At 31.4% G+C, this 13,060-nt stretch overlaps 1 protein-coding gene across 1 annotated transcript in view; it reads right to left on the reverse strand.

Annotated features, from left to right (window-relative positions):
* Positions 1–13,060, reverse strand: part of LOC114349361 (leucine-rich repeat protein SHOC-2-like) — a 160,562-nt gene that overhangs the window by 32,406 nt on the left and 115,096 nt on the right. Inside the window, exon 3 of the mRNA XM_028299710.2 lies at positions 9,136–9,531. Within this exon, the coding sequence (XP_028155511.1) occupies positions 9,136–9,531 (396 nt within the window). The remainder of the gene's footprint in view (positions 1–9,135; positions 9,532–13,060) is intronic.

Below are 13,060 nucleotides of genomic sequence, written 5' to 3' on the forward strand. Positions count from 1 at the left end.
AAATTAGCGCTCCTGTTACTTTTTCAATTATTGCTCTATAACTCCGAAGATTTTATCTTTAAACCAAAACCAATAAAATTAAATATCATCTTACTTTAATTCTACACAGAGATATTTTTTCACGATGTCTTTGGATGAACATTTTCCTCGGCAAATCCGGGCTTTCCCAACAAAGTCTTTATTTTCAACTAAAATTTTAGAGCAGTTTTTATTTATCAATAATACTTATATAAGTCGGTGATATAAAAGCTTTTTGTAGTAGATTGAAAGATGACCAAAATAAAATGGTAATGTTTACCTTCCTATTGTTTATAACCTCGTCGCAAATGCCGGTCAACATTGACCGGCTGTATCTCAGAAATCACACCTCGTATTTCAACTTTTTTTCTTTTAATAGAAGCGTCTGATCGAGTCCTTTCCAGCACCTTCTTCAATTACTTTAATCTAATAGTTATCAAGACATTCCATTTGTTTATAAGCCAAGAAATTGTTTATAACTTGAAAACTTTCCCGAGGCCATTCAAACAGTCTAATTTTAATTCTGTAAAGTACATTAGATAGGTACAGTGCTTTTTTTACGTAAAATCATATATTCTGGCTTCTGGAAATATAATCTACAATATATATATAATGTACTATAAAAAAGCTTTTATATCACCAAATTATTTAATTATTCATAAATAATTGCTTTCCTACAATTTGAATTGAAAATAAAAGATTTTGTTTGGAAAACCAAGATTTTCCGAGGAAAATTTTCGTCAAAGGAAATCGGGAAAAAACATCTCTATTCAGAATTAATTACTGTGAATTTTAGCCGTAAAACAACAGTACTTCCTCTGTTTTCTCATTGTTGACTTTATCAGATTGATTCCAATAAAAAATTCTGATGATACGTCATTCCTTGACGTCAATTTTATTATATTTCAAACCAAGAGACATCCTGTATTTCAGTTCGTTCAAAGAGCATCATAAAACCCTTTACTAGTTTCACTCTCATTAGCGATCTTCAGAGGGTGTATATATCACTATCTCTGAACGAACTGAAACAAATCAAGCCTCCTAATACCGAATCACAACAAAATAACTCGATATGAATGCCGTAGCAAGTTTTATTTACGGAAGAATAAAACCTCTAACGAGACCAAGTTTCTTGTTACGCCTTCGTGACTTCTATTACTTGCAAGCCAAGCGAATTCTGAATAAAAAAAGACATGGGGAGGTCTAAAATATGCACCTAACTACCTGACTATTCAGCGTGGCAAAATTCCAACGAATAGGCAGATAGCTGAAAATTTTAGACCTCCCCGTTTCTTCTTTTATTCAGCATTCGCTTGGTTTGTCTCATTAGATGTATTATTTCTCCGGAAATAAAACTTCGAATTGTTTGTCAAATCACTTTCGATAATAAATGCAGCAGGCACCACATACATTACATTTCATATCTGACCATCTTTAGAATAACACTTGTATGATGAATACAAAACTGACTCATGAGATACTACCAATGTATGTACTCAAATGATCTGTTTACCTCATAAAATTAAAATCATACAATAAAATTAATTTAATATCTCATAATATCAAAAAAGAGGCACTAAATGATCAGATAAAATTTTGTCATCTAATCTCTAACCAACCCAATATAGACAGAGTTAAAACTAGAGGGATCAAGCAAGGATTGTCTTTATAAAAACAAATTGAAAAACAAGATGTAATTATACAATACGGATATTACGATTTTTTTTGGAATTCAAAAATTTTGTTTGCAAATTTTGATAAAAATATTTACACTTCTGTAAGTAAATCTAACATACAAGGTCGCCATATTAGTAACAAATATTTCCCCGTGCCCTTTACACATGTTAAAAGACGATTAGGATAACCAGCGTAACAAAGTTCAAATAATTATTGGTTAGTAAATACCAAATTCCACGAAAATATGTGGAAATAACAGTTTTTATTACATTTATAATTTTTCTGTGATTCTAATTAAACATCAGTGACATATGACTTTGCATTTTTGGGAGTAAAATATACGATACATATACTCCCTACTTTTTTGACTCGCCCTTTTGAGGGAGTATTTCAGCAGAGAATGGTCAATGAATTATAAATAACGAGTCCGTTATATTTTAAAGAACTGGAATAAAAAATAAAATAGTAGACAATAGTAATTATTGCTACAGCACAACCAGTTTCACTTTGAATTTGATATTTGGATGCGAACTGGTGTTGACATTCGGTTTTTCCAAATTTTTTAAATTTTATTTTGGTAACGTCTGGCCAAGTAAAAGACCTGCACGGTACCAAAATAAAATTCGGAAAATATGGAAAAACCTAACGTCAACAACAGTGCATATCCATATCTTAAATACAAAGTGAATCTGGTCGTGCTGTACATGATCTGCTTTTAAGACAAATGTCGTGCCATCTTTTTGGATACACTTGTAAAACAGTTGAATTTTACCGAATTATCTTCATCCTTTAAGAATACCCTGTAGCCAGAGTGAAGGACGGGAGGTGGACACAAAAAATTACAGTGTTGAGACCACGAGCAGACAGAAGTAGAGGTAGACCACCTACACGATGGACAGACGACGACAAAAGGGACACTGGGAATTAATTACGGAAGCTTAAGACCGACACAACTGGAAGAAATTAGGGGAAGCCTATGTTTAACTATGGACGCAGAAGGCTGGATGATGATTGAGAATGCAATCATACATTCCCATAGTAAAATGCTAAGTTCAAATAGGAACCCAGTTCCGTGGGGTATAACACGGCCCCTTTTTTTAATAATAGGTACCGATCAGTGGCGTACTGAGCATGATTCCGTGGGTTCCGCGGAACCAGGGCTCGGGCCCCGTAGGGGCCCCCTCTAATGGTTTTTTTTGTTTTTTTGTTTCTAATTTGATGAGAACGTTTTGAACTACACAAGTACACACTAGGAAACGGAACTGCTTAATAAATTTAAATTTTTGTGTAGATTCTTTTAAATAAAAACGAGGAATACCCATTCATCAAAAATATAAAAAAAATATTTTTTATGTTAGAACGATCCATGAATAAGTTGTAGGTAAACTATAAAGTTACAGAAATTCGGAAAGTGAGATATTCAATGCAAGTTTTGAACTCGATGCTGAAATTAAATTCTAAATATACACAATAGTGAATTGTTTTGAACAGCCATATATTAACCAATTTTTGTCTTCAGGAAAGCAAAAAGTCCAAAATATTCACAATAGCAAAACCTATATTTTTTAATAGTTAAGATTTTTGGTATCACCAATAATTTTTAAATTATTTTGAAAAAAAAAATAATTTTTTTCAAAATTAATAAAATATATTGCCGGGCGCATGCGCACACAGACAGTATGTATTTCGTTGCTAATCTTTCAAGATATGTATGTATCAGCGCTACCAGCGCAAATAAGTCATATAAAAGGATATATTAGTGTTCTAAGTAAATGTATTATTTATTATAATTTTTGTGTCTTTGGATTTTTCTTCCTCGGGAATAAGATATTTTATAATAATAGTAAGTATATTTAAAGTATTTTTGTATACTTCACTTGGTCTATTAAATTTGTCAGTATGTATGAGAAATCTTGTAGCCTGTCAAAGTGAAGGGAATCTAGCTCAGTGGTAGAGCGTGTGACCGGAGATCAAGAGGTCCCGGGTTCAAATCCCGGACGATTCATATTTTTTTTTTTATATTTTTGGTATCGTTTTAATAAAAAATTTTAAGTTGTAGGTAAAGAAAGTTAGTTTAATATTTAAATAAAATACAAATAACCTGTTAAGTATATTAATTTCGTTGAAATCATAATAATAGAAATATAACTTCTTATGTGCGTACAAAGTACACACACATTCTCTTTTTTATTTAAAACCTTTTTTGTTTCAAAAATGAACACTTTGAACCGATAAAACTTACAGATCATATAAGCAATACATTGGTAAAGCAACTTGTGAAGCAGTAACGATTAATTGCATTTGAGATGCTAATTAGGGGGTGATTTATACGATTTTTTTTACAAAAAAAGGACCAACTTTATTTTCAGCATTACATAATTATTATTGATGCTAGGAACTAAAAACAAAAACAAAAATAAAGCTTTTTAAAAAATTAGGAAGTTGTGATGAGCTTTTCCCGAAAAGTGCTTTTTTTGTGGTTATTTCACGTTGAAATATTTGATTTTGAATTTGGCGAATAAGAACGTACTTTTCATTACCTACAACTATGCTCCTATTGTGTCTATAAACAGACTTCGTATATCATATATTTTTGCACTTTTTATAAGCTATATTTTTACTAACAATATTTTTTTCGATAAAATATGTACTTACTTTTTGAGTTATTTACGAAAAATCGTCTAAAAACGTGTTTTTTTGTTGAAAAATGAACATATTCAGTCGTAAATAACTCGAAAAGTATTGACATAGTGAAAAAACTCTATTAGAACTAAAGTTGATTACAATTAGATAGTATTATCTTGAACGTATCTTTTTCACCCCCGAGAAGGGGTGAAACTCACCCCCAGGGCAAAACAGATATCGGCACAATATCACTTTTTTTGTTTGACATGTTAGTTTTGTGTATGCCAAATTTCATCTCAATCCGAGCGGTTCTTTAAAATATACAGCAAAAACCGTGAGTAAATGGACTATAAATTAGCTTGAGTTGTTATAAATATATTATGATATACATATTTTATGATATATTATGATGATTTTTATACTTAATGTTTGTTAAAACTTTAATATTATCCTCGACACCGTACGGTATAAGAGGACGGCTTTAGTAAGTAAGTAAGTAAAAACTTTTGATATACAATATGTGTTTTTATTGGGTGGGCGGGCCCGCATCCCAAGTGGAACCAGGCCCGCTGATCTATCAGTACGCTACTGGTACCGATGAAGACCTCAACAAAATTCGTAAAGAAATTATAGCGGCTAAACAGATCTAGATGACTATACTTTGCACCGATGCTTAAAACCTATATAAACTTGGCGACATGACAACTTCAATGTTAAATTTAAATTAACAAAATTACGAAATATTATGTGAAATTTAAAAACGAAACTTTTACCTCCTATTTTTTAGTATGAGCAATATCTCTCGAGTTCTAGCCGAAAATATGGGCGCAAGAAGCAAAAATTTTTTTTCAGATTTAGTTAAATAAAGAATTAAGCACAAAGCTTGCGACTGGCGCATATCGTGATTATTAATATTAATGATTGTTCCAGCTGAAGTGATTCCAGCAAAAAATAGACTCCTATTCGACCAGGGCGGATCTGTTTTGAGATGGATGTGAGAGGTGGCATTCGGATTTTTGCAGATAAAGTTAGGTGACAACTTCAATAATTATAATTGACATATGCTCTTTCTCAAATATGCCCGGAACATTTATAAAAAAATTAAAATATTTAAAAATTTCGAAAAATATCGATTTTTTTCTACTTTCATTGCTTATAACTTTAAAACGATTCATTTTGTATAATATACGACTAGTTTAAAATGTCTTAAATTATTACCCTTTCTGCAAAATAGCAATAAATAGAAAATAAGGGTTGCACTTTGGTTGCACTTAGAATCTTCATAAATCGCTTAGAAAATTCTTACGACATACTTAAACCGTCCACCAAATTTCATTAAAATCGACCTAAGAGATTTTTCATAATAATTTTGCAATCTAAATTTTTTTAAAAAGTTAAAATTTTTTAAAAACTTTCTGAACAAAAAGTAGATTATTTAGAAGTTTTCTAATTTTTTTACATATAAAGAGGTTCTCTACCTATCTAATACACTTTACAGAATTAAAATCGGATTATTTAAGCTGCCTCAGCACTGTTTTAAAGTTATAAAAAATGTTTTGGCTTATAAACAAATACAGTGAGGACGTTTGAGTTGGAATTAATTCATTTTCTTGAGAATGGGCGACTCTAGAGATAAATCCCGAAACAGATCGATTTTTATTTTTAAATTATAATTTTTTGGCATAAATATCATACTAGTGACGTCATCCATCTGGGTGTGATGATGTAATCTAAATATTGGAATTAATTTAATTCAAAAAATTTTTTAATTCAAACCCTGTATAAATAATTATGTTAATGTTTATATTAGTGAATACAAAATTGAATAGCTTTTCGATTGAGCCTCACACGGCACCTATTCTCATTTAAAAAAAATCATCGATTACGTCATCACGCCCAGATAAATGACGTCACTAGTATGATATATGTACCAAAAAATTAGAATTTAAAAACAAAAATCGACCTTTTTCGGGATTTATCTCCAGAGACGCCTATTCTCGAGAAAATGGATTTATGCCAACTCAAACGTCCTCACTGTATTTGTTTAATAAGCCAAAAAATTGTTTATAACTTTAAAACAGTGCTGAGGCCGCTTAAAGAATCCGATTTTAATTCTGTAAAGTATATTAGATAGGTAGAGAACCTCTTTATATGTAAAAAAATTAGCAAACTTCTAAATGGCCTACAGAAAGTTTTTAAAAAAATTGAACTTTTTTTAAAAAAAAATTAGATTGCAAAATTATTCTGCAAAATCTATCAGGTCGATTTTAATGAAATTTGGTGAACGATTTAAGTATGTTGTAAGAATTGTCCAAGCGAATTACGAAAGTTCTAAGTGCAATCAAAGTGGTTGAAACACATTGAATAAAAACAGGCTTATTTTCCCCCCTTATTTTGTATTTATTGCTATTTTGCAGAAAGGGTAATAATTTAAGGCTATGGGTACATAATTCGCAAATATTTTACGTGTATCCCTACTTTTTCTGTCTTTACACGGCAAATTACGTGTAGTAAAATTCACACTGGTATGGATATGTAAACATTACTAGAATGTCATTCTATTTTTAATACTTGAAAATGTCATCATTAATTTAAAGAGATGGGTTTTGAATGTTCTTGGATAACTGTTATTTTTATAATTGCAAATTATTAATTCAGTTAATAAATGTGATAATTTTTTTCACTAACTATGTATTCAGTGGTTGTAATAATTTATTTGTACAACATAGACTAATACTCAATCGAGAAAAGAGGAAAAGTGTTGAAGTGATTTTTTAATAATATATTGTTATGGAACGCTTACAATTTTGAACATCTTTAACAACAAAATACTTGGATCACAGAATATATTATCCTGATGTATTCTCTTCTTGGATCTTCCACAAATAATACACAATAAATAACTTTTTATTAAGTTCACGTCTTAAATCAATTATTTATCAGATACACTATATATCAATAATATTTAATCAATGTAGTATTTTGTATTTTGACAACGGCACCCGATTTGGGCGTCGAAACGTTAATAATATTTAATCAATAACTCAACATATTCCCGATGCAATGTCCAATATTTAAAATTGTCACTGATTGTCAGTGTCTGACTGACAATATATGCTGACAATATTACATACAGTGAGCACGTAAAGGTTGGAATAAATTCATTATCTCAAGAACGGACGATCTTGGAAAAAATCCCGAAATAGGTCAATTTTTATTTTTGAATTACGACTTTTTGGCATATATATCATACTAGTGACGTCACCCATCTGTTCGTGATGACGTCATCGATAATTTTTTTAAATGAGAATAGGGGTCGTGTGATAGCTCATTTGAAAGGTAATTCAATTCTTTATTCAGTAATATAAACATTAACATAATTATTTATACAAGGTGCCCAAAAAAATTTTTTTTGAATTAAATTTATTGACATAAAAAGAAGAAGGTGTGTAATTTATTTAATTCAAAATACATTTTATTGCTATCCGAAAACAGGAAAAAAATGTTTATTTGGCAAATAATTATTGTTTTTTGCTTAAATTCAATATTAAAGCAGCCACCCACCAGCCTCAAGACAATTTGAACATTTAATTTAAGCGAAAAGCAATGATTACTTTTCAAATAAATATTTTTTTCTGTTTTCTGAGAGCAGTAAAATGTATTTTGAATTAAATAAATTACATACATTCTTCTTTTTATGTCAATAAATTTAATACAAAAAATTTTTTTTGGACACTCTGTATAAATAATTATGTTAATGTTTATATTACTGAATAGAGAATTGAATTACCTTTCAAATGAGCTATCACACAACCCCTATTCTCATTTAAAAAAATCATCGATGACGTCATCACGCCCAGATGGGTGACGTCACTAGTATGATATATATGCCAAAAAGTTGTAATTTAAAAATAAAAATTGACCTGTTTCGGTATTTTTTTTCAAAATCGTCCATTCTCGAGAAAATGAATTTATTCCAACCTTTACGTGCTCACTGTATATTCGGCTGAGTGCGTTGTAAGACAAAGATATATTTGGAAAATATTACCACGGCATTGTGTTCATTTTTTTCGAATCCTGAAAAAACCAATAAATATTTTTAAAAAATTTAAACGCAGAATGAAAGACTAAATTATTACCGAGGGCCGAAAGTCCCTTAGAATAAATAAAAAGTTTATTTTGAATGATATATTTGAAATTAAAAATCACACTAAATTTTCTCTTAGTTTTTCACCCCTGTAACTTATTAAAATAAACATTATAGAAGTTCTCAGGGACTTTCGGCCCTCGCTAATAACGTAATCTTTCATTCTGCGTTTAAATTTTTCAAAAATACTTATTAGTTTTCTCAGGATTCGAAAAAAATGAATCCCCGTTTGAATAGCATTGCAGCCGAAAATACGTACCGATCCTCTTAAGACATTTTTAACCAGTCGTTTATCACACAAAATTCAATTATCTTTATTTTATTTCCGTACGACTTTGTTCCAAAATGAATCGTTTTAAAGTTATAAGCAAAGAAAGTAGAAAAAAATCGATGTTTTTCGAAATTTTTAAATATTTTAATTTTTTTTATTAATGTTCCGGGCATATTTGAGAAGGAGCATAAGTAAATTATAATTACTGAAGTTGTCAGCTAACTTTATCTGCAAAAATCCGAATGCCACCTCGCACATCCAAAAATAGACGTTTTTTCACAGATCAGAAGTTTTTTCACATATGGAAATTGTCCAATTCAAAACAGATCCCGCCTGACTATACTCTTATAAAAATATATCAACTTACAAAGAACTATAAAAAGGATATATTACTTACTAGATTAATCTGATTGTGTTCCAGAACAACACGTTGCAAATGTGTACTTTTGGATAAAGCTCCATCTAAAGATGCCAGCCTGTTATTATGGAAAAATATAGACTCCAGATATGGGTAATTCTTCAACTGTTGTGGCAATCTATGTAACTCGTTATGCGAAGCATGGATTAATATGAGGTTTGGAGCATATTTTGGCAGCTGACTATCTATATCCACAAGTTCGTTAGAATTGATAAACAACCATCTTAACTCAGACAAATTTCTTAGGCTGTTATTCAAATCTCGTATGTGGTTTCTTCCAAGATGTAACCGTTGAATTTGATTTGGAATAGATCTGGGGTTCATTTGTGAGATTTGGTTTCCAGGAAGAACAAGGCATTCTATTTGTTTCAAACCCTAAAAGTATTTAAGATAACTTTAATTGTATTTAGAATGATTTTAAAGTAAATTAAGGTCCGTATATTTTAACAATTTTCGACAGATCTTTGATGATCTTTGATGAAGAGATGATCTTTGACTGATCATTTTCTGATACCAAGGTATCGAGAAAAAGAAATACAGTAAGGTCTCGTTTTATGCGGTGGATATACGTTCTACAGAAAAGCGCATATAAAAAAATCGCATAAAAAAGACTTTACTTGCATTGAAAAAGTAGAGATACGTTCCGTGATTTTCTAAAATAACATAAAATGGTGGACATTTGTCCACCAAAAATTGTGTCTTTGATGTTTTTTTTTCTCCATTGGACCAAATAAAATCTTAAAGAAGAAATTAAAAACGCAGACTAACGATATTGAGATTTCAAAAACCCAGGCCCGGCCCTAGGGATTTTGCCGCCCTGGGCAAGATCGGCAACTACCGCCCCCCTTGGTAGACTCATGAGATGCCATATTACCACAGAACAAAGGAAAATAAAATTACGGATTTGATTTCCCAAACAGCTTGCCTCATGAGCAACTGATTTATCGTTGTTTTTATTGACGGTGATTTCTACAAGAGCATCGTAGATTTCTTCAATTTAGTATCTGATGGGGGTAATTGCATCAATCTACTTTTCCATCTAGATAGTTTCTTAGTTTGTAGTTTCGTTGAAAACACAAAGGTTCCAATGTCAGGCTAGAAATATGATTTCAACGATGAATAGTTGCTGCAAAAAGTTGTCAATTTTTGTCACTAAGGAAATGAAATAAACTGCAAACTGTGAGGATTTAGCAGCATAGTTCACGACTAAGTTGAGTGAATGGCTAGAACATGGGATAAAAAATGCTCTAGGATTCATTTTCAAAATTCTGTTTTAAACTCCTAAGTTCTTCCCTTTCATGTTTGCCCCATTATCATACCCTTGTTTTCTACTAATATCTTCCAAATGTATTCCCAGTTCATTCAGTTTTTGCAAAATAACTTCTGTAATTCCAAGCCAGTGGTTTCCAGTACAGGCACAAATGCAAGAAAATGTTCTGCAATTTTAACACTTTGTGAACAGGAACCTAAATTGATAAAACAATAGTCATCTGTTCCACCCCAGAAATATCAGGTGTACAATATAAAATTATGTTATAATACTGTTTTGATTTCAAAAGTTTAAAATTTTATTTTTGACGGAGCTGAATAATTTCGTTTTGAATACGTTTTCCCAAGTAGTAGCTTGTTACTACCATTCATTGTTATAACGGGCCCTTGTAAAACATAATCAGTTTTTCCAAAGAACTCAACAAGTTTTAAAAATTTACCATTGTTTTGATGAAACAGTTTATCAGAATCGCCCTTCAATGGAAGACATTGTTATGCTAAGAACTGTATTATTGATATGAGTCGTTTTATTACATTTTTCCAATGGCAAGTGTCTGAATTTAGAACTTTTTGGGTTTCTTCGTCTATGGTTTGGCCCGATTCTAGTCTAATTGTTTGTTCTACCCACTGTCGCTGTGACTGTAGATGAGCTGGAGACTTAGCGTGGCTGGACAAAGCTACAGCCATATATTTTAAAATAATTATCCATTTTCAGTAAATTTAATTTTGACATTAGAAAATATTTTACAGAAAAAACAATACATACACAGAATTATTTGTCAGCATAAATTAACGACTTTCTCTCAACATCTTTCTCTGTTTTGTGCGGCTTGCATCCAGTTGCCGACAATACGCTTCAGATCGTCAGCCCATCTGGTTGGTGGTCGTCCTCTGCTCCGTAGTGCTTCTTCTCGTAGCCTCCACTCGACAATACGTTTTGTCCATCGGTTGGATGACAATCTGGCGATGTGTCCTGCCCAATTCCACTTGAGCGACGCGATTCTTTCGACGGGGCGTCCGTTGTTTTTGTTCTACGACGTATTTCTTCGTTTGGGATTCGGTCCCTCAGGGAGACACCCAACATCTGGCGCTCCATAGCCCTCTGAGTTATGCGAATCTTGTTCACTAACATTTTCTGCTGGTTTATGGTATCGAACGCTTTCTCGTAGTCCACGACTATCAGAGCCAAAGGTTTGTTGTATTCCGCCGACTTCTCTATCAAGTTTTTTATTACCAGTAAGTGGTCGTTAGTGCTATATCCGGATCTAAACCCAACTTGTTCTCTAGGCTGATAGAAGTCTAACTTAGCCTCCAGTCTTTTTTTGATAATTTTTGTGAAAAGTTTATATATGTGTGATAGCAGACTGATAGGACGGTAGTTTTTTAGATCTGTTATGTCACCTTTCTTGTGCAATAAAACAATGACTGCATTGTTACATTGAGAAGGGGTTTTTCCTTGGTGAAGGCATTCGGTGAAAAGTTTGGCCAAAACCTGGATAATTTTATTTCCACCTTAGGAGGAATAACTATAAAGAAAAGAAAGTTGGAATACTTGGGTCACGTTATGAGGCACAGTAATATAGAGTAAGTATTTCAACTACTTATCCAAGGGAAAATAGACAGCAGAAGTGGTCCAGGGAGGAGGAGACACTCGTGGCTCCAAAACTTGCGGCAATGATTCGGATTGTCATCTGTCGAACTATTCAGATCTGCTGTTAACAAAGTGAGAATAGCCATTTTAATTGCCAACGTTCGGTCAGACGAAGAAGAATGATTTGTAAAATCTTTTTTATAACTGTGTCCTTCAAATAAATCGAGTTGCATATTTTTGTTTGTAGATAGATATAAAAAAAAAATTAAATTTATATATTTTATATATTTTATGCTTTCAAGGAAAAGCTTTCGTCTTTTATTTGTGCAATTAAAAAATCTGATAACAAAAATCAGCACAGATGGTTGTGTCTAAGACAAAAGTTTATAAAACTTAGTTATAAATATTATTCTGGACGATTAGTTACTTGGTATTTGAAAAAGATAAATCACTTTTATTGACAAACTTAAAGGTCGAAGTGTTATGGTTTACAATAAATACAAAAATTGGTAATATAATATAATTAAAGTAATTTAATACAGGGTGTAACGAAAATACAGGTCATAAATTAAATCACATATTCTGAGACCAAAAATAGTTCGAATGAACCTAATTTACCTTTGTACAAATATGCACATAAAAAAAGTTACAGCCCTTTGAAGTTACAAAATAAAAATCGATTTTTTCGAATATATCGAAAACTATTAGAGATTTTTTATTGAAAATGGACATGTGGCATTCTTATGGCAGGAACATCTTAAAAAAGAATTATAGTATAATTTGTGCACCCCATAAAAATTTTATGGGGGTTTTGTTCCCTTAAACCCCCCCAAACTTTTGTGTACGTTCCAATTAAATTATTATTGTAGTACCATTAGTTCAATTCAATATTTCTATAACTTTTTTTCCTCTTAGTATTTTTTCGATAAGGCAGTTTTTATCGAGTTGCGGCTTCTTTTTTAATATGTTTACATAAAAATTTTATGGGGGTTTTGTTACTTTAAACCCCCCAAATGTTTGTGTATGTTCCAATTAAACTTTTAC

This window comes from Diabrotica virgifera, chromosome 4, assembly GCF_917563875.1.
Source record: "Diabrotica virgifera virgifera chromosome 4, PGI_DIABVI_V3a".
In the NCBI taxonomy this organism is placed as follows: domain Eukaryota; kingdom Metazoa; phylum Arthropoda; class Insecta; order Coleoptera; family Chrysomelidae; genus Diabrotica; species Diabrotica virgifera.